The 20,983-nt window shown below is 45.7% G+C and overlaps 2 protein-coding genes and 1 long non-coding RNA gene across 16 annotated transcripts in view; 2 read left to right on the top strand and 1 right to left on the bottom strand.

Annotated features, from left to right (window-relative positions):
• The window catches only part of gpatch8 (G patch domain containing 8), a 23,552-nt gene extending 12,684 nt beyond the window's left edge, over window positions 1-10,868 (top strand). For 4 of the 12 annotated variants that reach the window (XM_054758625.1, XM_054758626.1, XM_054758632.1 and 1 more), the window contains 5 exons: window positions 5,300-5,367; window positions 5,791-5,877; window positions 5,944-6,087; window positions 6,174-6,304; window positions 6,377-10,868. In XM_054758625.1, the coding sequence (XP_054614600.1) occupies window positions 5,300-5,367; window positions 5,791-5,877; window positions 5,944-6,087; window positions 6,174-6,304; window positions 6,377-10,199 (4,253 nt within the window). In that variant the 3' untranslated portion in view covers window positions 10,200-10,868. Of the gene's footprint in view, window positions 1-974; window positions 5,368-5,790; window positions 5,878-5,943; window positions 6,088-6,173; window positions 6,305-6,376 lie in introns of all 12 variants that reach the window. The other 8 variants (XM_054758627.1, XM_054758629.1, XM_054758628.1 and 5 more) reach the window with 4 other exon arrangements.
• Window positions 10,234-14,520, bottom strand: gosr2 (golgi SNAP receptor complex member 2). Of its 3 annotated transcripts, none has more exons than XM_054758663.1 (6): window positions 14,252-14,520; window positions 14,087-14,173; window positions 13,033-13,141; window positions 12,741-12,873; window positions 12,504-12,644; window positions 10,234-11,903 (listed from the first exon to the last, which is right to left on the bottom strand). In XM_054758663.1, the coding sequence occupies exons 2-6, from the start codon at window positions 14,124-14,126 to the stop codon at window positions 11,742-11,744; spliced, it is 585 nt and encodes a 194-aa protein (XP_054614638.1). In that variant the 5' UTR covers window positions 14,127-14,173; window positions 14,252-14,520; the 3' UTR covers window positions 10,234-11,741. The 3 variants fall into 3 exon arrangements, with proteins under 3 accessions (XP_054614638.1, XP_054614637.1, XP_054614636.1); XM_054758662.1 differs by having other exon boundaries at window positions 10,235-11,903; window positions 14,087-14,151; XM_054758661.1 differs by having other exon boundaries at window positions 10,239-11,903; window positions 14,087-14,151; window positions 14,311-14,517.
• LOC129170741 (uncharacterized) lies at window positions 14,416-19,888 on the top strand. Its single transcript, XR_008566670.1, has 8 exons — window positions 14,416-14,558; window positions 14,966-15,003; window positions 16,392-16,473; window positions 17,105-17,219; window positions 17,345-17,491; window positions 18,664-18,716; window positions 19,587-19,708; window positions 19,798-19,888. It is a non-coding gene; the product is annotated as an uncharacterized LOC129170741 (long non-coding RNA).
• Window positions 19,889-20,983: the final 1,095 nt, after the last annotated feature.

Raw genomic sequence — 20,983 nt, forward strand, 5'->3', positions numbered from 1 at the left:
CAAAATAATCGTTAATTGCAGCCCCAAATGCCCAGAGTATTGTCCAGCCACAACTTTATTAATACCACAAGATTCAACGCACCAAAGGCTAAGATACAACATTATACAACAATATTGTGCAAGAATCGAGCAAAACCCAAATCATACGAAAACTGGGGCGTTTGAAAACTGAGGTTTTGACTGTATTTCTTTTTCTGTGTAATGTTCTAATATGGGCCGTGTTTAATTTTGTCTGTTGAATATGTCGCAGGCCGATAACAAAATGAGCTGCAGGCTGCAAATGGCCCTCAGGCCGCACTTTGGACACCCTTGGTGCAGCGACTATAATTCGAAGTATTTTGTGTCTCATTCGCCAGATAGCTGACCAAAGAGGCGATAGGCATACATTGCAGTTGTTAATGCGGTTAAGCCTGATGACTGCTGGTTCAGCTGCGTTAATGTTGGCACCCGCATGTATTTGCTGTCAATCAGAAAGGTGTAGTAAACAAATCCCATTCAGTGTGTCAGCTCACGAGTCCTTCCTTGGCTGCTGCAGTCTGGGCAGGCTGACAAGTGCATGAAGGCCAGCAATGCAGAAGTTTGATTGTGTGGCTTTGCATTCTCACACTGAGTCTACGTGTCCTTGAGCAGCAGCATCCGCATTCTATCGAAGGCGATAAGGATGTTTGCCAAAGTTAGCGCTGATGCTGTGGGTTACGTAAGCGTCCAGCTTTGCCTGCAGATGGCTCTGCAGCAAAGTGCATCCAGTTGTACAATGAAGTGTTTGTAAATGTACACACAGGCGCGCACACGCTTGGGAATTGATTCGCAATGCAGTCATGCCAATGAGTCTTGTTGAAGGGCAATCATTTTAATCCTCTTCCTCCTCCTTGAATTTTCAAGTGAAAAGCATTATGTCCCCTTTTTTTAAGTTTCTCACTGTATTGACTGTGTTCTTATTCTTCTTTTGTCCCTTTTTTTTTGCCCCTTTTTAGGTAAGGTTTGTTGGATCCCCTCTGTATGTCCGTATGCGTGTGTGTGTGTGGGTGGGTGGGTGTGTGTGTTTTCTTTCTCCCACTCAGCAGTTCACCTCAGTGTAAACCCCCCCCCCCCCCCCCCCTTTTTTTTTTACAGTAGACTATAGGCTAATGGCCTCTGTCAGCTTCCTTGTCTCTGCTTTATAATCACTAAACCTTTTATTTCAATCCGCCTCTGAGTAAAGTGCTTTGATTTAAACACAAGTACAACAATTTGCTTGAATCAAGGTAGAAGTAAGAAGCCGTGATTCCGCCACATTCCTTTTATCACTAGGTCGTCCACGCCCCCACCCCTCTTTGAGTTTCCGTGGCTGCTGTCGGGTATCTGATTGGCTGTAACCACGGCTCAGACTTTGAATGGCTTGCAGAGTAGAGCAACTTCCCCTCTCTGCTTGTTTGCCTGTTTCAACCTTTACAAAAAACCCTGTGACACTTGGATGGGTATGTGTGTGTGTGTGCTTGTTCGGTGGGGCTGAGAGATGTGTGTGTGTGTGTGTGTGTGTGTGTGTGTGTGTGTGTGTGTGTGTGTGTGCACGCGTGAATGTCCGTAACTGACCGGGCCATAGTGTCAGCTTACAGGGAAAACCTCACCACCCTCCTACACCCTGAACGTCTCTGTTACCACGGTTACACACTCCCATCCTCCCCCTCTTTCTTTGCGCCCCCCCACCGCCCCACACTGCATGCTTGTCCCGGAGGTGCACTGTTGCCTGGCTTCAACTGTCGCACTCCCCCTGGGCTTTAAGCAGTGTCAGTACACCCACGGAGGTCTCACACAATGGAGGAATGAAGTGTCGCATACCAGCACTTTTTACTTTTTTTTTTTTTAAGTGTACTTTTGTAAAGCTGCTGCACGCACTACATGCGTCAACCACTGCTTAAAGTCTAGCGGACGATTTTTCTGCAGGTACATTTGTGTGTCACATGTTCACCATACGGGGGGAGTTATATGCATCCTAAAAACAAACTTGTTGTCTGGACGCTAGTGAGGAAATAACTTGGCTCACAAGCCTCAAAGGGGGAAGGTGGTGGCTATCCATTATTTAAAAAAATAAAAATTAAAAAACATTATTTTGGATGAATCGGCACGCTTGGTTAGTATACCATTCTGCGCTTATAAGTCATTCCTCACCCAGAAAAGCCTCTCGGAAAATGATGTGATGGGGTTTCAAATTATTGCTTTTTTGCTTGGCACTATATGGACTACAAGTAACAACAACATCCGGTTGCAGCCGTTATACTCTTCTGTGAAGATTTTGGAGTGTCTATGGGGAATTTTGTGCATTTTTGAGGCCAGTGGTCATTGATGTTGGACTTGCTGGCTCTCCATTTCCATTCTAGTCCCTCCCACAAGGTTGGAAGCCTTGCTACAATGACGATTCAGAAGAATGAAGGGATTGAGGCCACCCACTAATTGAATTGCATGCTTAAGAAGTGTGTCCCAATACTTGTGTCCATATAGTGTAGCAGCATACTTGCCTGTAAGGTGATATATTGGCAATGGGGGTGCATTCTGGTTGAGGCAGTGAGATGAACAATGGCAGGGCACTGGGACCAGTGGTTTTTGAGAGGGTGGTGAGAGGGAACCTGTAAGCAATAGCTGTGTGTGAAGGGATGTGTGGTGGGGTGGGGTGGCTGCAGGGGGGCGCTGACACACTGACACCCCTCAGGTAATGACCCCCCCACCCCCACACATACACATACACACACACACACACACACGGCCCTCCTCCCAAACCTTACAACTACACACACACACACACACACACACACACACACACACACACACACACACACACACACACACACACACACAACCCCACCCTCCCTTCTCTATGTGTCTCAATCTTCCTGCTTAACCAATTGGTGTTTCTTTTTTACAGCCATTTGATCCTGCCCATGTTGTGCTGATGGTAAACTTAGTGGTAAATGTTATTTTATCCCCCAATTGAATTGTTTATTTTTTGTTTTGTTTTCTCCCATTTTGTTTTGTTTCTCCTGTCATCACAGCACCAATGCTACATAGGCTTTTCTATTCTCTCCGTACTAGTCCTCATTCTGCTGCTTGTATATATACTATCATGCATTACGTATTACTCTTAGAATTGTCATTTTGTTTGTTTTCAGTTTTTTTTTTAAACTTTGTGATTCACACCTTGTGATTTAGATGCACATTGTTGTTGTCTGGTGCCTTTCCCCCCCTCCACTGGGATGGGTAATGTGGAAGTATTGTCACTGTGTGTGAAGATTTGGTGATAGGTTTTGGGATGCAATTTGTTCATGAATCTTTTAATTCTGGGCCTGGCTTGTGACTCCCCTCAGATACACCACTACAGTGGACTGATTTGCGCACCCGAACCACAGTACAGTCGCCCCTCGGTACATCGTGTTTTTTGAAAAATGTATTAATAAATGATCGCGGTTTCGTAGTTGACTATGGCCTATTAGTAGTAAAAAGTAGCAAATTGTATGTATTTCTTGTCTTGTATTTCCTGTCTGCCACCGATTCTGCTCCCCAACAAGGTAAACTGTTTTAAATGGCTTTTCTCTGATTATATAGATATTACTGGGTCAAACAGATGTAAAGGTGACTATATGGGTGTTTATAGATGGCTCTAATAATAAAAAAAAAAAAAACATTTTTTATGCCATAGCTACGAAAAAGGAATCCAACTTCACGGAAATCCACTTATCGCGGTCGGGTCTGGAATCAGTTAACCGCGATAAACGAGGGATTACTGTATACATGTTTAACTCTTGGTAGTATCACTCACCAGAGTTAAGTTAAGAAACCCCTTTTCCATTGCACAGTACCAACGCTGCTTTACGTGTTTTTGACACTTGTGCTTTGGAAAAGCAGGTTCTGCAAGTTACTAATTCTTGTGCAGATTTGTCATCATAGCATTTGAGGATCCACGGCTGGAAAAGAGAAAAATAAACACGTGGTAACTTTGGCCTTCCGGAAGTTGCGGTATTATACTCCAGTCTCCACTTGGCTGCAGAGATGTCCTCATTCTTACGTACTACTGTGCAGTGGTAAAGCGGCAAAATTCAACCAAAAGGTCCAGAAAAGCTGAAAGACACTGCAGTGGGACGGAGAGTCCAGGCAGGCCATGATGATGTTCCAATGCCCATGCATTTGTGATCTCAGAATTGAATGTCATTGGGCTGTGATGACTCAATTACTAAAAGGAAGGAAAGAGAGGAAATCATGCTCTTAGCTTCCTGCGGGAAGATAAGAATGCTCTATTGAGATTCGTGCATTCACCATAACCCCTCCATCCAAAAATTAAACTTGATGGCACGTACTTAGTGGCGATGTCATAAGCCCAATGGGATACATGTCAATGTGATTCACTGTAACCACAGATAAGTGTGTGAGGAGAAAAGGAAAAAAAAAGCTGAAACCAAACTGAAATGATAATCAGTCATATTTGGTTGTTGTATCTGGCTGGTAAGAGGAGCAACATAGACTGGTCAAAATTATTTTTATGTATTTTTTGAGATTCCCTGTCTGCCCTCTCCTTCCCCCATCCCCATCTTTTAGCAGGTAAGTATCCCCATCCCTTGCACTGTCACCATGGCGATACCTTGGCCTGTGACGTCACTCTGCTGTAGTTCATTGCTTGTCTTGTTTTTTAAAATTTTATTTTCATTTTTTACTACAGTATGTCTTTCTCTCTGCTTTGTTTGGCTGATTATGAGTGGATTAAGCAGTTATGTCTCAATTTTCCAAAGTAGTTTTGAGTTCTGTATATTTTTTTCTTTCTTTTGGTTGTCTTTGTTTGTTTCTCTACCGTTACTTTCCTTCTGGTCTAGCTCTTTTCACAGCTTATATCACCTAGCCTTAGGTTTCTGTTAGGATGGACAAAGGAGCACATTTGTAAAACTCTGCACAGTGAAATCTGCATACAAGGCCAGACAACCTTAACACAATTGGAAGGCGGTGACGCAATGTGCTGCAGAAAACACTCGGAGGCTTTGTTGTCCCCACGCTGTTCCAGCCTGTTGCAACTTCCTTTACACTTACAGTAAATTGACTGCATTTTCATACAAGAAGCACAGCAAAAATGTCTGTTTAAAGCCTGCTGTCTTGTCAGTAAGCTGTGAGAATGGCTGGTGTTTGGTTCACTGTAGCTTTCTGGTCTCTCTGCACTTTAAAGGCAAACTTCTCTAACCCCAGCACCCTATGCTCTCTAAAAGCAGGCTGTCTCCGAGCTGGCCTTCTATCACCCGTACAAAAACAATTCAACTTTGTTGTCTCTGTCTCTTTTTTCCCCCAGGACGCACGGACCCCGTGCCAATCATTCTTAAATATGATGTCATGGGAATGGGACGAATGGAGATGGAGGTAAATGGCTTTGTTTAACATGCTGTCAAAAATAATGCATTGACTGTAACCAAATTAAACCACACACCTTTGTTATGACGGCAGTGTAGCACCCCCACAGATCTAACGCTCTTTTATAGCTTTATGCTGACCTGAGCACATCAACAGCAGTGCAATTCCCACAACATACATGTATCCAACTCACAAAAATGTCTCTCCACCCCTCCTTGGAATATATAATTGTCTCCTACCATTTGTCTTTCTGTTAATAGGCATATTTCAGACATAGTTGCAAATGGTGATTAATATGAAAATGACAATGGATCTGATCTGTAAAATTGTAATCAATTGATCGCCCTGTTTTTTTGTTTGTTTTTTTGTTTTGTTTTGTTTTGTTTTTTTTACTTTGTTTTGTGTTGTAACTGACGCTTTTGCCTTTTTTAGATGGACTATGCAGAGGATGCCACAGAGAAAAGACGAGTCCTCGAAGTGGAGAAGGAAGAGACTGAAGAACTGCGGCAAAAATACAAGGTGAGGCCTTGTCTCTTACATAGAAACTGGTCATGATTAGACCTTGTTGTTTTTCATGGACAACAGGATCAGATGGAAAAGGAGAAAGCCATCGCTAAAGCTTTGGAAGACCTGAGGGCTAACTTCTACTGCGAGCTGTGTGACAAACAGTACACCAAACACCAGGAGTTTGACAACCACATCAACTCCTATGGCCACGCTCACAAGCAGGTACCACTTTACGACCGTCTTAAGGGATGGCTGCTGTTCTTAGGCAAGATATTGACGTTCCCTTTTTTTGTCGTATCATAATACAGAGGCTGAAGGAGTTGAAGCAGCGAGAGTTCGCCCGGAATGTGTCATCACGTTCCCGGAAAGGTGGGAAGAAGCAAGAGAAAATGCTGCGTCGTCTGCACGAGCTGGCTGATCAGAGAAAACAGCAGGACCGGTATGCATTGTATTGTTGTTTCTGGCGCCCTCTGGTGGTTGGGTTTAAGTCTCTTGATGCCATGTGTTTCAGAACTCCAGGAAGTGGTCCCATGTTCAAAACCACCACCGTGGTCGTGGATGGACAGAAAGCCGAAGACAGTGACAGTATTGCCCTCGAGAGCACTGCTGCCTTGCCCGAGATCCCCGTAGAGGTTTCTGTTCCAGACAAACGTTACCAACCCTCCCCAAAGCCAGCCAGGACGTTTAGCTTCCCCCTGGGCAGGAACAAGTGCTCTTCCCCCACAGCTAGCGCTTCCTCCAAAGTCAGTGTATCTTTCTCTTTCGCCAAGAAGGCTCCAGTCAAGCTGGAGACGGCAGCGGCAGTGTTCACCGATCATGGTGAGGAGGCTGTGGAGGGAGAGGAGGAGGAGGGCCAGGAGGTAGAAAAGGCTGCGGCGCAAAATGAAGCGTCCGTCTCTGACGGCGACAGTCCCAAAGGCGGATCACGTGGAAGTGAAGGAGCGGAGCCCACTAGTGCGGCTGTGACGGAAGAGGAGGCGCCGCAGCTGCCGCCACCGCCACAGAACGACGGAAGCTCCCTGGCCTCCACTCTGAACAAGCTGAAAATGATGATGATGAAGAAGGAGGAGGGCTACATGGGGCAGGAGCCTCAGTACTACCACTACATGCCTCCAGCCCACTGTCGAGTGAAACCCCATTTCCAGTTTCTGCTCTTCATGAAGGCAACAGATCAGGGTCAGAGTAAAGAGGACGGCGAGGAGGATGAAGTGCAGGAGGAGAAGATTGAGGACGGCTCTCAGCAGACAGAGTCCAATGTTCAAGAGTGTAACGATGAGGAAGATAGTGGAACCACCACTTCAATCCCTGATCCTTCTCAGCAGACTCCTCCGTCTCCTAAAGTAAAGGATGGGGACAATGCTCCACGCACAGTTGAGACAACTCCTGATGTTCCTGCTTCTCCTGCAGAGAAAGGAGAAACCCCACAGGATCTGTCGGACTCCAACTCGGGTCCTAAAATTCCAACAGGTCCCTTCTTCCCCGTGTTAAGCAAAGACGAAAGCACCACCCTGCAGTGGCCCTCCGAGCTCCTGGAGTTCACCAAAGCACAACCCTCGCTGTCTTACAGCTGCAACCCTCTCTACTTTGACTTCAAGCTGTCTCGCAACAAAGGCCCGCGTGCTGGAAAAGTGGCGAGGTCTCCAAAGACTTGTGAGCAGCCTGACAAGGAACAGCAGCATGAACAGGAGAAGGGGGCAACAGTGGCAAAAGTGGAGCCAGCCGCTAAAGCTGAGCTCAGCTGCAACAACGACGAGGCGGCGGCAAAGGGTGAGGGTGGCCCATCTGAAGGCGACGATCAAAAGGCCGCAACTAGCGGCGGTGGCGCCAAGAAGAAAAAGAAAAAGAAGAAGCACAAGAAGTCAACAAAGCATTTGAAACGCAAAGCAAAGGACAAATTGGCGGCAGAAGACGGTGAGGGCGAAACTGAGCCCACGCAAGAGATGCCCAAGAAGAAGAAAAAGCACAAAAAAAAGAAGAGCAAAAACAAAGGGGTTGATCAAAAAGAGGCAGTGGGGGATGACAAAGAGAAAACCAAAGCAAAGTCTGAAGATATATCGGATGCCTCCTCCGTGCAGGCTTCGTCTGGAGTGCTAGGTGAAGTGGGCAAGAGGAAACGCAGTGTGAAGGATCAGCCCAGCAAGTCAGAAGCGGAGGAGGGCAACAAGGGAAAATGCCAGGACAAAGTCGCTTCCACCGAGGAGCACGGTGGCAGAAAGCGGCTAAAAACCGAGTCCGCCGCATCCCAGACCATCTCCTGTTCCACCTCAGCCCAAAAGAGTCCTGGACCAGCAAGACCTCCCAGCAGCGAGAGCGAGGAGGAAGGGGGCTCCACCACCCAGCGCTCGCGGCATCATAGGTCGAGTCCTCGGGAGGAGCGGCGCCATCATAGTGAGGAATCGCGGCGCTCCTGCAGCCGCTCGTCGAGACGTGGCAGCAGCTGTCGGCGGCACCATCGTGGTAAAACCTCCCAGAGTCGCTCTTACTCCAGCAGCTCTGAGCGCTCCTCGGCAGGCAGCAGCGCATACAGTCACAGAAGTCGCAGCTACTCGGACAGCTACAGCGACTACAGCACCGAAGGGCACAGGCGAAGGCGCTCCAAGCGCTCCTCGGACTCTGAGTACGAGAGGCGGGGCAGCCGAGGGCGCAGGCGGTCAAGGCGGCGCCAGTACTCGTCGTCCTCCTCCGACGATTCCCGCTCACGGTCGCGCAGCTACAGCCGTAGGAAGAGGCACCGGCGGCACCACCGCAGCACCTCTCGTAGCTCCAGCAGCTGGAGCCGCAGCACCAGCGCCAGGTCTTGGCGCCGCAGCTACAGCCGCAGCCGCAGCTCAGCCAGCCGCTCGTCCAGCTCCACCAAAGTCTCCCCACACCGGCGTGGTAACCGAAGCCGAGGGGGCAGCGAGACCAGCCGCAGGGATTTTAACCGCTCCCGCATCTACCGATCTCAGTCGCCACGCTCTAACTCACGCAGCCTTAATCGCAGCGTTACCAGCTCGCTGGCTCAGAGGCTAGGCGGGTCCCGGGATGCAGGCGAGCACAAGAACTCCCTCACGGCGCGCCAGCTCTTGGAGAAGATTCAGGCAAAAAAGAATTCAGACGATCCTGTCACAGGACCCAAATCTGGATTAAAGATTAAGGATCCTCCGCAGGGATACTTTGGTCCCAAGCTTCCCCCAGCGATAGGAAACAAAAGTATACTGCCGCTTTTTGGCAAACTTCAAGCAGGCAAGAAAACACCAATAATCCCCCTGACCAGACCTGACGAGGGCGAAAAATCAGGACCAGGGAAGAGCTGTGATGTAGATGGAGAAATTATTCTGGTGGAGCCCATTAGGGAGTTCCCTCCCCCGCCACCCCCTCCAGCTCCACCAGTGCAGAAAGTGGAGGAGGCCCCTCAGAGCACAGCGCCCCAAGAGGAGATGACGACAGAAGGTCAGGTGGTCCAAGAACCCCACCTGCTGTTTGAGCAGGAGTCCTCCATGATGATGCCTCAGTACCAAGTGGAATCAGCACAGGACCCCTCACAGAACCCCATGATGGAGTCCCTCATGCCCGACCAACAGCCCCCCATGCACGGCTACCCGGTCTACGCCCCACAGGGCCTGGAGGAGGAAGGCATGGAAGCGGAGGAGGATGGCCTGGCTCCTCTGGAGAGTCAGCCCATCACCTTCACGCCAGAGGAGATGGAAAAGTACAGCAAGCTGCAGCAGGCGGCGCAGCAGCACATCCAGCAGCAGCTGCTGGCCAAGCAGGTCAAAACTTTCCCCTCCGCTGCGGTCGCCGCCGTGGCCGCCGCCGCCAACCTGACCCCGGCTCCGCCGCCACCGGCTCTGCAGCAAATCCACATCCAGCAGCCTGCCGTGTCCGTGGCGTCCGGGACGTCCATCGCTACGGTGCAGCACGCCCTCCTGCAGCACCACGCCGCCACCGCCGCTGCCATGGGCATCCACCCTGCGCACCACCCGCACCCCGCCCATGCGCAGCTGGCCCAGGTGCACCACATCCCCCAGCACCACCTCACCCCCATCTCCTTGTCTCCCTTAGGCCATACCCTTGGACACTCGCTGGGACACTCTTTGGGACACGCCGGGCTCATCCCCGCCCACCCGACCGCATTCCTATCCGGTCAGCCCATTCACATCATCCCGGCCTCGGCGCTTCACCACACCCCCCTGGCCCTGCACCACGTTCCCCACGCAGCCCTCTACCCCACACTCTTCACGCCGAGGCCCTCGCAGGCTGCGGCGGCCGCGGCGGCGCTCCAGCTCCACCCGCTCCTTCACCCAATCTTCTCAGGGCAGGACCTCCAGCACCCGCCTAACCACGGCTCCTGAGCACATCCAGGAACCATCTGACGGATGTGTTACTCAACACTTATCCCTCTCTTTTGAGGTGACTCTCCAGACACTGGCTTATGTTTTTCACGGGGTACGCAAACGGGATCCATTTTGTTTTTGAAAAACTTTTTACTTTGACCACTGGACTTTGTTGTTTTTCACAATTTATTTTATAGTATTTGACAAACAAAATGGCCAAAGCCATAAACAAAATGATTAGAGAAGGATTAAAAAACACAAGCTGCACCTGTTATACAGTACATAATAGGGACAGAATATTTCATATATTATTCTAATATGACTACTTGCTCTATATCAGATCATTTATTTCTAATGCAGTAACTTGTACAAATATTCACGTGAAGACTTAAGTGTCCAGGTTGTTAAGGCATTCATTCACTTATTTTTTTCTTCAAACTAGCAAAAAGAGGCAAGGATTTTTATTTGCTCACGTTCCCTTATGAGGGGACAACTGAATGAATTGCACTGAATCCTTCAAAGATGATGCGTTTTGCGTCGTTTAAGATTGTAGTATACTGCAATAATTGTATTTTTCTGTTTTTAAATTATTTTCCAAGAAGATGGGTGTGTGTGTGTTTTTTTTTTTGTTTTTTTGCTTTTGTGTACTTTTTTGTAAATAATAAAAACGCTGTAGAGTAACCTTAACACTTTGGAGGTTGTTATTAAGAAGAGGTTACGCATATGTTTGTTTCACCTGCTTGATGGGTCTGGGTCTTTTTTTTAACTTACTGTTTGGGCCAATAAACCCTGGATTTTATGTCTTTTACATGATTTAAGTCGCCCCTGTACTAAAATAAGCTGTGAATAACTTAAAACGGCATAGCGCTTGAGGCAACTATCCAATGTGACACGAGGCGGCGCCATTGTTGCTTTGACGGGATGAGTACAAACTGCAGAACACCCAAAGTAACCAAATACAGGAAGCGATCATTGCGTTGGAGCTAATTACGTTGTATGCAAAAAATATTTAATTAAATATTAATTTTAAATATTTGGTTTAGTTCAAGAAATGCAAAATAAGACAGTCAAGGCAAGTTTTAAATCACAGTGAGACTAGGCCCAACTGTAAATCACAAATGTACTGTACAATTATAATTATTTTTTCTTGTCATTTAATCATTGCTGCTGAAAGACCTGAAAACCAAATATTTTCAACGTAATGAAGTGTGTAGTATGTTAGGTCCAAAACTTTTATAGCCAGTCTAAAAAAAAAAAAAAAAAGTTGAGATTCATACTTGGGAGTGTTATTCATGGAATAAAGAACATGAAGAGCTTTTAATGATCTTGTACTTCAAAGGTTCATGACTCTGTTACCTCCCTCAAGCACAATGAAGTGGTCTGGAAAGTTTCTCTAACTAAAAAGTCCATTGCAAAATAAAAAGCTTCACATGTGGTCAAAATACTGTCATGAAGGTGCACCAAGAACTGAAAACACCGCCATAATAAAATACATCTGAGTTTTAAAAAAATATCTTGTCGTGATGGCATCGTATAGTCCGTGTGCGTGTGTGGTGCTGCTCAGCCCAGATATCGTACGACCAGGAACATGAAGACGCACGTAAGCAGCATGCCTCCGATCATGATGAACTTGTCCTGAGTGGCTCTTCTTTCTATGAGTCTCATCACAGTGTTGGACAGGCCCAGCATGTTGGCCACATCCAGCATCTTCTTGTGGGTTCCCTGGGAGGAAACCAAAGGAGACGCCGTCAGTATTACTTATTCAACCTCCAAAAGGTCATCCAGATGATTTTCTCATGGCCTGACAAGTGATGATGAGGACACGCCCTGATAAGGAGGAGGCCTGGAGCACAACCAGGAAGACGATCTCCTCCCTGGAAACAAGGACTCACCCGTCTTTGCTGAGACACTCTAACAATGCTGCCATTGTGATCCATGGCAGACAGCAGGTCAGGGGAAGTCTTTTTTTTTTTTTAATCCATCACTGCACAATGTTCCTTTGTTTGCAGTTTTTGGCACCCTATGTGGGGTACCAACTGCAGTGGTTGGGTACCCAAAGGGGCGGGGCTAGACAACACTGTTAGTTGATAAGAGCTGTGAGAATGGTTACTTCCACATTAACTGCGCCCCAATTGAAGGCCAATGATGTCAACCCCACGACAAAGCTTAAAAAGCATCCGTTCACATTTTAAATATGCAAGTCGTCGATTGAACATGATACATCATAGCACTTAAGCGCCAGACGCCCAACAGAACAAACACAACCAGCCATTCCACAGACTGGGTTCTTATGGTTTCCCCAACAGCCTTAAAGGCACCCACCTTCAGCGTGGATCTCTGATCTCTCAGACCGTTGAGGATGCTGCTGCCGCTGCCCAGCAGGTCATCCATGCCCCGGTGGGCGTTGTGCAAGTTGGAGTTGAGCTGCAACGTCTCGTCGATGGGGATGGACGTGTCTGCATCCTGTGGGACCAACCAGAGATAAGGTCACACTTGGACTGCTGCTGTTAGGGGGAGGTCTCACTCTGACCAGGCGCGGGAGAGGAGCGTTAAACTGACGTTTGTGGTGAAGGTTCTGCTCATGAGTTCCTCCCTCTCCCTCTCCTGGGCCTCTCTGGTGTAACGTCTGTGCTGGAAGTTTTGGAGGGCGGTGCGCAGGTGCTGGACGTCGTACTTGAGCTGGTCCACACGCCTGGGGAGAAGATGTGGACTTGGATCAGAGGAGCTTTAGTGCTCAGAAATGAATCTTTGCAGCAGGAACTCTTGAGGAAATATCTCCAAAAGGCAGCGAGGCCTGTCTCGTCTCCTTTATGGAAAGGTCACCGGGAGAACGACTCTACTCCCGACTCACAGTTTGGCATTCTGACGGCGGTTGGGCGGCTCCTTGTTGGCCAGGATCTCTAGGCGCTCTAGATGGTTGAAGATCTGATCGATTCGAGCCTGGAGTTCATTCTCTAACACTTAAAATGTGTGGGGAGAGACAAAAAACATGAGCGACGCCAACCATTTCGGGAAATCAGACATGAGGAGTCTTTTGAATATTTTGCCCCACCTAAATAACAATACGATGCTAACTGCTGTAAACAAATTGTCACCACATTGCACTGAGCAGCCAAGATGGACACGTCCGCAACGCCACATTATATTTACGGTTCTATGGTTATCACACTGCTTAGCAAAACGAGGGTACTAATTAGCTTTTAATAGGGTACGGGGAAGGGGCCATGTCCATCGCTGTCCACAACATTAGGTACACCCGCTGAAGCTAACGAAGCTGGATCAAAACCTTTCTGCTTTGGTGCTGAGCAGCCGGGACAGATGCTCCTTTCCAACGCTGCAATACGTTTCAGAACCAGTTCTGGTTCTATGGTTATCATCACATATCATGGTAATCCTTGTGTGGTGGGATCATAGAAAAACACTAACACCAAAGAAAAATGCTTCTAGTTGCTCACTGAGCTTAAGTCTCAAGTGACATCATCCACTGTGTAGTTTTGTGTTGTCAATGTACAACTTCCCAGTATTATCTCAAAGAAGCACTCCCAGCTTGTCCCATACTCGCCCAGATGCTTCCTGTTCTGGCACCAGCTGCTAGCCCCGAAAACACTGATCAGACACAAAACAATCAAGCAGGGGCGAGGACAACAGCCCCGCCTTGCCCTCTGTCATCTGAATGTGAAGTGAACAGGCAGCCATAACAAGAAGTGTGCAAAGAATGGACATTAATTAGCCTTTAATGGGACACAGGAAGGAATACCCGGCCACATTACGTACACCTGGCACCGGCTAATGAGTTGCGTCATAACATTGTGCCCTTTATTCATGCGTTTATCGAGGTTCCCTCGCTTAGCTACAGGGGCGAAATATTACAAACACCAAGTAATCACGTTGAAATTGACACTCACAGTGTACCGACTGACGATCTGTCCTCTCCAGGTTGCCCATTAGCGACTGCACCTCCTGGATTTGCCTAAATGAACCACGGCAAACACCTTAAATGTGACTTTAAGCAGGAAACGCACTGTTTAAGAAGTGTACTGGTATTATTTCATAATGAAACCAACACTCACTTTCATTTCTGGTGGTTATTACCTAGCTGGCTAAAGAGTAGCCGTCCATAAATACTCACTTATTAGTCTGGTGGTAAAGAGTCTCCATTTCCGGCAGCCTCCAGCTAAACTACTCCTGTTTATCTTTATGTCGTTGCTTGGTGTCTTTTATTCCAAAACGGATTTATCGCGCCGCTAAGCTAACAACAAAGCTAGCACAAGGGAAGCGGAGGAGGAATGCACACGTCATCAGCCACTGGAGCGTTTGTGTACGGAAGTGGGAAAGCGGAAGTGCCGGTACGTCACACCGAAGAGCGAAAATTCAGAGGTGAGCTATTTTTTTTTTATTGCCGCCATTTTTAACAAGACACATTTGCCACAGTTTTTTGCCTAACGTCGAAATGTCTGTCTGTTGAAATGTGTTTTGAGATGTAACACTTGGCAGGTAAATTATGTGGTAACACTTGGCAGGTAAATTATGTGAATACTTAAGTGAATACTATAGGTGTCCCAAATACATCCAGATGATTTCCTGCTGCTAAAACAGGAAGTGTCTGCTATCATAACTTACAATCTGCAAATTCATAGACAGGAAATACTCATGTAACACATGGCCTTGGGCTAGTTTTAGTCTAACAATGAGGCTATACAGGTACTCTCCTTTCATACTGTAGATTAAGTGTCAGAAATATTCCCTCCAGGTCCATCTGTCCTGATGTCTTCCTTTTTTTCCAGGCCTACAGCCAGTTCTTCCTTGATCATTCCACTTTGAGGTAAGATCACCACTCAGGTTCGACCCAAATATCGATTGAATAGATACCAAGGCAGGTATCAGTATCAGATTGATATTAGCATGATTAGATATCCATCCATCCATCCATTTTCTATGCCACTTCTCCTAATTAGGGTCGCGGGGGCATGCTGGCGCCTATCCCAGCTGACTTTGGGCGCCAGGCAGGGTACACCCTGGACTGGTCGCCAGCCAATCGCAGGGCAATGATTCGATATTTTCATGCTTATTTTCACAAATATCTGTGTTTTGCTGAGTTGTTTATGTTGTTTGATTGGTGATATTCGCTCCCTCCCTCCCTCCTGCTAGCTTGACGTCGACGTTCTCCTCTGATTTCGGCTCAACATTTACAATAAGAGTGACTGATATTGTAATTATCAGATTAGATTCAGCTCCAGAGACCTCCCCACCTCACTTCAGTATGCCTCACACACAATTAAACATATAATGACATTGGTACTCGCCACTAATTAACGATAATGTAAGATGATCGATGAACAAATGGAATCAGATTCACGATACAGAAGTTATACAGTATATACGGTTCACATATAACATAACGACATAAACGTGTACAATTTGTGTCTCTTTTTTAACAGTGGAACATATATGCTGTACATTTTACTTGTGTTATGACATATTTATAAATTATTACTTATTTAGGGTGAATGAGATGTGTTTCCTGCAGAAAAAATGGCATACTTTCAGAGAATTAAAAAAATAATTTTTTTGTACAACAAAATCCGCTAAAAAATCGATGGAAAAGTTGAAGTAATAAGTATCAGTATCCGCAATACTGGCCCTGAATTTACTTGGTATCAGATTGATACCAAAACTTGCAGTATCAAAAAGTCAAACTATACCATGATGGGATTTCCCAGATGAAGCAACAAACGGGGAAAATGATTCCAAGCCAAACAACACTTCAATCATCCTACGCTGACGTCTAATTTTAAGAGGGGGGGGGGCGATTAATTAGTCTGTTGAGCTGTTCCAAGTTTTTCCAGTAACATTTGTTTACCTCATCGGAGCTCAGCCATCAACAAGCGGAGCCAGACAGATGCTACTTGACTTGATGGCTTGTGTGTATCTCCAGGCTAGAAGCATGTCAGAAACCCTGAGATGCGTTCATGCCACTTCTTGCTGCTCCACTGTTTTTTCCCCCATTCCCGGTTGTCATAACACATTCCCCCAGGGGGACGGCGGGTGGATGCACCAAAATGACGGCCCCTGTCAACTTATGGAGGTTCACCCCCCCCAAACCCCCACCCACCCCCACGCCCACCTCGTCTCAAGGTCGGAGGGTTCTTTCTTTCCCTTTTCTTTCTGTCTTACTTTCTGTCTGTCCTCCTTTACTCCTTTATCTTTCAGCCCTGAGGAAAGGATGATATGAGCTTATTGCTCTTCCTCCACACCTGAGCACCACTGGCACAAGCCACTGTCCAGACTGCAGGTGTGTAAAACAAATGCATCACACCGCCCACTGACCCACACCTGATCATTTATCGGCCATAACATTTGGTACACATTATTGACTGGGGACTGGAGATCTGCTGTGGACTCAATAATCTAGTAATGGAATTAAAGCAAGGTGCGAGTGAGCGCCTCCATGAGCTTCAGACAGTTTACATATATTCTATGTCATAAAATATTTTCTGTATTTTATTATTATTTTATACCAAGTATAACTTAAATATAAGAGAATATCTTATATTTTAAATGTAAATGTATTTTTTTTGTGATTGTAGTTTACACTGACTGCATCATAGTGAGCCGTTTGAAATATTAGAAAGCACAGCCACAATAATAAACATATTGATACAGGAAAATTAACCATTGGTTCTGCAGTAGCCAAAATCAGCTCCCTGGGTAACATTCTGGCCCTTGTTGCCCTTTTGTTGTCATTCTAGAGGCAATAGAACCATGTGGTCTTTCTCAGTCAATCAGCAAAGAGATATAATGATGCATACTGATAGTAATAACAAATTTATCATTTAATAATGCAGAAAAAATATATTAGTGATGCAATATGGATTAAAAAAATTAGTACAGTAAAAAAAATTTTTTTATGTTTAATATTTTAGGTTCAACAAGTGTGGGATGGAAGATGGAAAATGATACGTCAGCCAATCATCACTCTTTGTTTTCAGGCCTTCTAATAGATCATAAGTCAACCATTGTTGGCCAAGACAGACTAGGGTGAGTCAAAAAAATTGCCCTTTGGCTGCACAATTTTTTGGATACCGCTCATTTTTTTTGGAAGAGCACACTGATCTTCTTCTCATTTCCCCCCCGAGGGAGACCATCCTCTCCTCACTTTGAAGCCCTGACGAGACGCTGAATGAAAGCAAAAATAGAGCCTGTCAGCGCCCACGGGAGGGACTCGTCAGGACCTCGCCTCCTTGCCTTGCCTGGTCCTTGGTTCTTGCTGGGAAAAACCGGGGGCCGCTGTTTGTTAAAGTTGTCTCGCAGTGAGTCATTTTTCTGATTGAGCTGATCGGCTTTCCCCTCCTTCCGACAGACATGCTACTTCTTCACATAGAGCTGTCAATCACACACGCACGCACACACACACCACACAGCCCTGTGGCTACACCACCTGTGACACTGAGGCCTTGCAGGATGAGAGATGCTTGCTTGACGTCTCTAGCTTCTGCCTAGAACACACACGGGACACTTTATTAGGTAACCCTGCTGCACCATTCAATGCAAAAAGGCTCCCTTCAGAAATCTATAATAAAGAGTGCTTCCTTTTGGTTGTGGGTACTGGTCGTTTGTCCACTTCTTGTGTTTTACACGTTAACATTTTCTAATAGTAGGAGAAAATAATGGAAAATGTGACCGTGATGAAAGAAAAGAAAAGAAATGTTTTTAATGAAAAAATATATATAGTGTATGTTAGGGATGTCCGATATTATCGGCCCGATATTGGCATAAAAATATAATATCTGTCAATATCGGTATAATTTTTTTTCCCCTATAATGAAAGCCGACATGGCCCTTTAAGCGCCACAAGCAACATCGCTGTCGCCATAACAGTCAACACGCAGCATATACTTGAGCTGATGCTTTGCTTAACCGTGTTTGGGGTGGCAGGACGTGGACTACTTCTAATAGTACTACTGCTAATAATCATGATAAATGTGTTGAGATGAAGGAAGATTAAGCAAAAGTCCACTGCATCCCACGCAAGAGGTGTTTTAAATATTATGGGTACCCTCTTGAGCCACAAAAAATATTAGGAACGGTTTTCATGTGTGATGCGGTGAAGCTGTGCACCGCTCCAAACTGAAAGGAATTAATTTTGCAATTTCTAATAGATTTTATATTGGATATTGTGATATGTGTGCTGGTGTACCTAAAAGTGGGTTAGTGATGTGAGTCCTGCCTACATTATAATCACAGACGCTGACATTCCAGACACAAGGTCTTCTTCTTGTGTTATCGCAGTGTTTTCCACTTCTTGGACAGTGTTGATACTGGGAAGTGTTGGGATTGATTGTAATGGAGGTGTGTGTGTGTGTGTGCGCGCGTGTATGTCAGAGTGTGCGTGAGGATACGTTGAACGAGGGCGAGAGGGAGTGAGTTCTGAAAGTGCACTAGGCGTTATCATGTCTATTGATAGGAACCTTCTCTGTTGCAGGTGTACAGCATGGGAACGGCTTCTCCCTGGAGTTCCCTGTGCATATGTACTGTGTAAGTCTCTGTGTTTAGGTTTGTGTGGTCAAGAGACATGATATACACCATTGCAGGGCATCTGTGTGGTGTCAAACTAACACTGTCGTACTGTAATATTTGTGCATTATTCACTGAGTAAGTTTTTAAACCCTTTCTTAAGTTTAAAATAAGTAAAGTGGAGAGGCTAACCAGTGAGCTCGGTACCTTGCTGTGATATCGGCAGCCGTCTGTTATTTCCCAGCAGGGATACCATAGCCTGCACAATGTGATGTACTGTAGTGTGTAGGTGTGTAAAAGTGACTCTACAGTATATACAAATGTAAAGGTGACTGCATGGGTGTTATGTCATGTCTACAGGCCTCTAATAATGTTAAAGCTTTTATTTTGAAGGTCTTTAGCAGGTTTTCTGTGCTGTGCTCAAGATTCAAGACAGTTTTATTGTCATATGCACAGTAAAACAGGTAGTTCTGCTCTGCAATGAAATTCTTGTTCTGTTCATTCTCCCCAAAAAAGAAAAAAAAACACAAGAAAATGAATAAGAACATCACAAACATAAATACCAATACATTAAGCAACAACCACAGAAGAGACATTACTCTGCTGTACGGAAATATTCCGTTTATTAATCTTGAATCCTTCTATGCAGAAATTCACCTATTGCAGTCAAGTCTGGAACCAATTAACCGCAATAAACGAGGGAGTATTTGGTGAAAGTCGCAAGTAAATGTGCAGTCAGTGGCTAGTTTGGGTTTTGATTTTGGTTATGTCGACAACCACTTATGTCGACGTGAGCCAGCCAGTCCGAGGGGCGTCGACATAAACGGGTTCCACTGTGGTGACTAACAGAGGTGTTAATAACAACAATAATTGACTTTATTCATTCCCAAGGGCGGAATCGACTCAACATCCACTCCCAGCCTCCATAATTTGGGTCTCGAACCTGTGACCCTCAATGTGAGCCAAGCCTTCGTGAGCGTGTGTTATCATGAAAGTCAATTATTTAACGTCAGGTATGGAACTCCGCCACGTTGTGATCATATTCTTGGGAAGTTTGATTCCCTCCCACCAATCATCATCTTCATCATGTCATTTTCATCAGTGCACGACCTCGACGGTCCAACACCCCCCCAACCCACACACACACACCTTCACCACCCCCATGGACCCCACCTCCCCACCCCACCATAGAGGTATGCACTCAACCTTGTCACGGCCTTAGGCGGTCTATGTTCTTGTTGTGTGTTGAGCAATTGCATTACTCATTCCCAAATTCCTGCCCAATGCTGTATTGTGTGTGTGTGTGTTTGTGTGTGTGTGTGTGTACTGTAATTGTCACTATCTTTCCACACCGAATCCTTCATTTATTCCTTCTTTCTGCCTTCATTTTCCTGCCTTTCCATGTATAGGCGGATTAGTGCCGCCGCTGATGCTATCAATCTCGTCAAGAGGCGGAAGTCTCGGTCGGGTTTAGGCGTTTTTGACCCGGGGCTCCCGGGTTCCGATTACAGATGAGGAACCAACGCTTGTGTCCTTGAGCAAAGCATCGAAAACAAACCTCGGCACGCCTCACTGAGCCTCATACAACAAAATGAAATAAAATAAGTAATGTATAAAAGAGCTCAAAGGGATGTTAGATTAGTGGATAGTAAACCTTTATTAGTAGCCCCTGAGGTCGTACGATTTGGATTTTGAGTCAAAATTTGCAGGAAAACTACAAGTTGCACAAAACGTCCCACAGACTTCAGTACAGCGAGCATCACAGGTTTCACCTTTATGGGCAGCACTAAAAGATACATTGATTTGTTGTGTTGTACCTTCTACTATTAACGGTGCTCAAGCAACCAACCAATAAAAATGTCAACAGATAAAACAAAAAAAAAGTGCTTCTACACGCATTATGTCATCATTTGTCAAGTTTTCATTATTAACAGGGGTTGACTTCTTTAAAATGTGGTGCTTTTTTCTGTGATTAAGTTTATTTTCAAACATAATTGTTTAGCAGTTTTAGCAGTTTTACATTTTCTTTCTTTTTTTTTTTTTTTTTTTAGCATTTTGCACATCCTTTTGCATTACATGACCAAATATGCTTGCTAAGTCACTGCTAGAATAAACATTAGCTAAGACTTAAATATTTTATACTTCTATATTAATATTATATATATAATTTCTATATCACTATAGTTGTTGTATCTGTTTTATGATGGTGCCAGTTTGACCATGGAACAGATTATTGAAAAAATAATTTACAATTCCGCACAAACTTTATTTTTTTTTTTACAGTCACC

This window comes from Dunckerocampus dactyliophorus, chromosome 18 (genome assembly GCF_027744805.1).
Source record: "Dunckerocampus dactyliophorus isolate RoL2022-P2 chromosome 18, RoL_Ddac_1.1, whole genome shotgun sequence".
Classification (NCBI taxonomy): Eukaryota; Metazoa; Chordata; class Actinopteri; order Syngnathiformes; family Syngnathidae; genus Dunckerocampus; species Dunckerocampus dactyliophorus.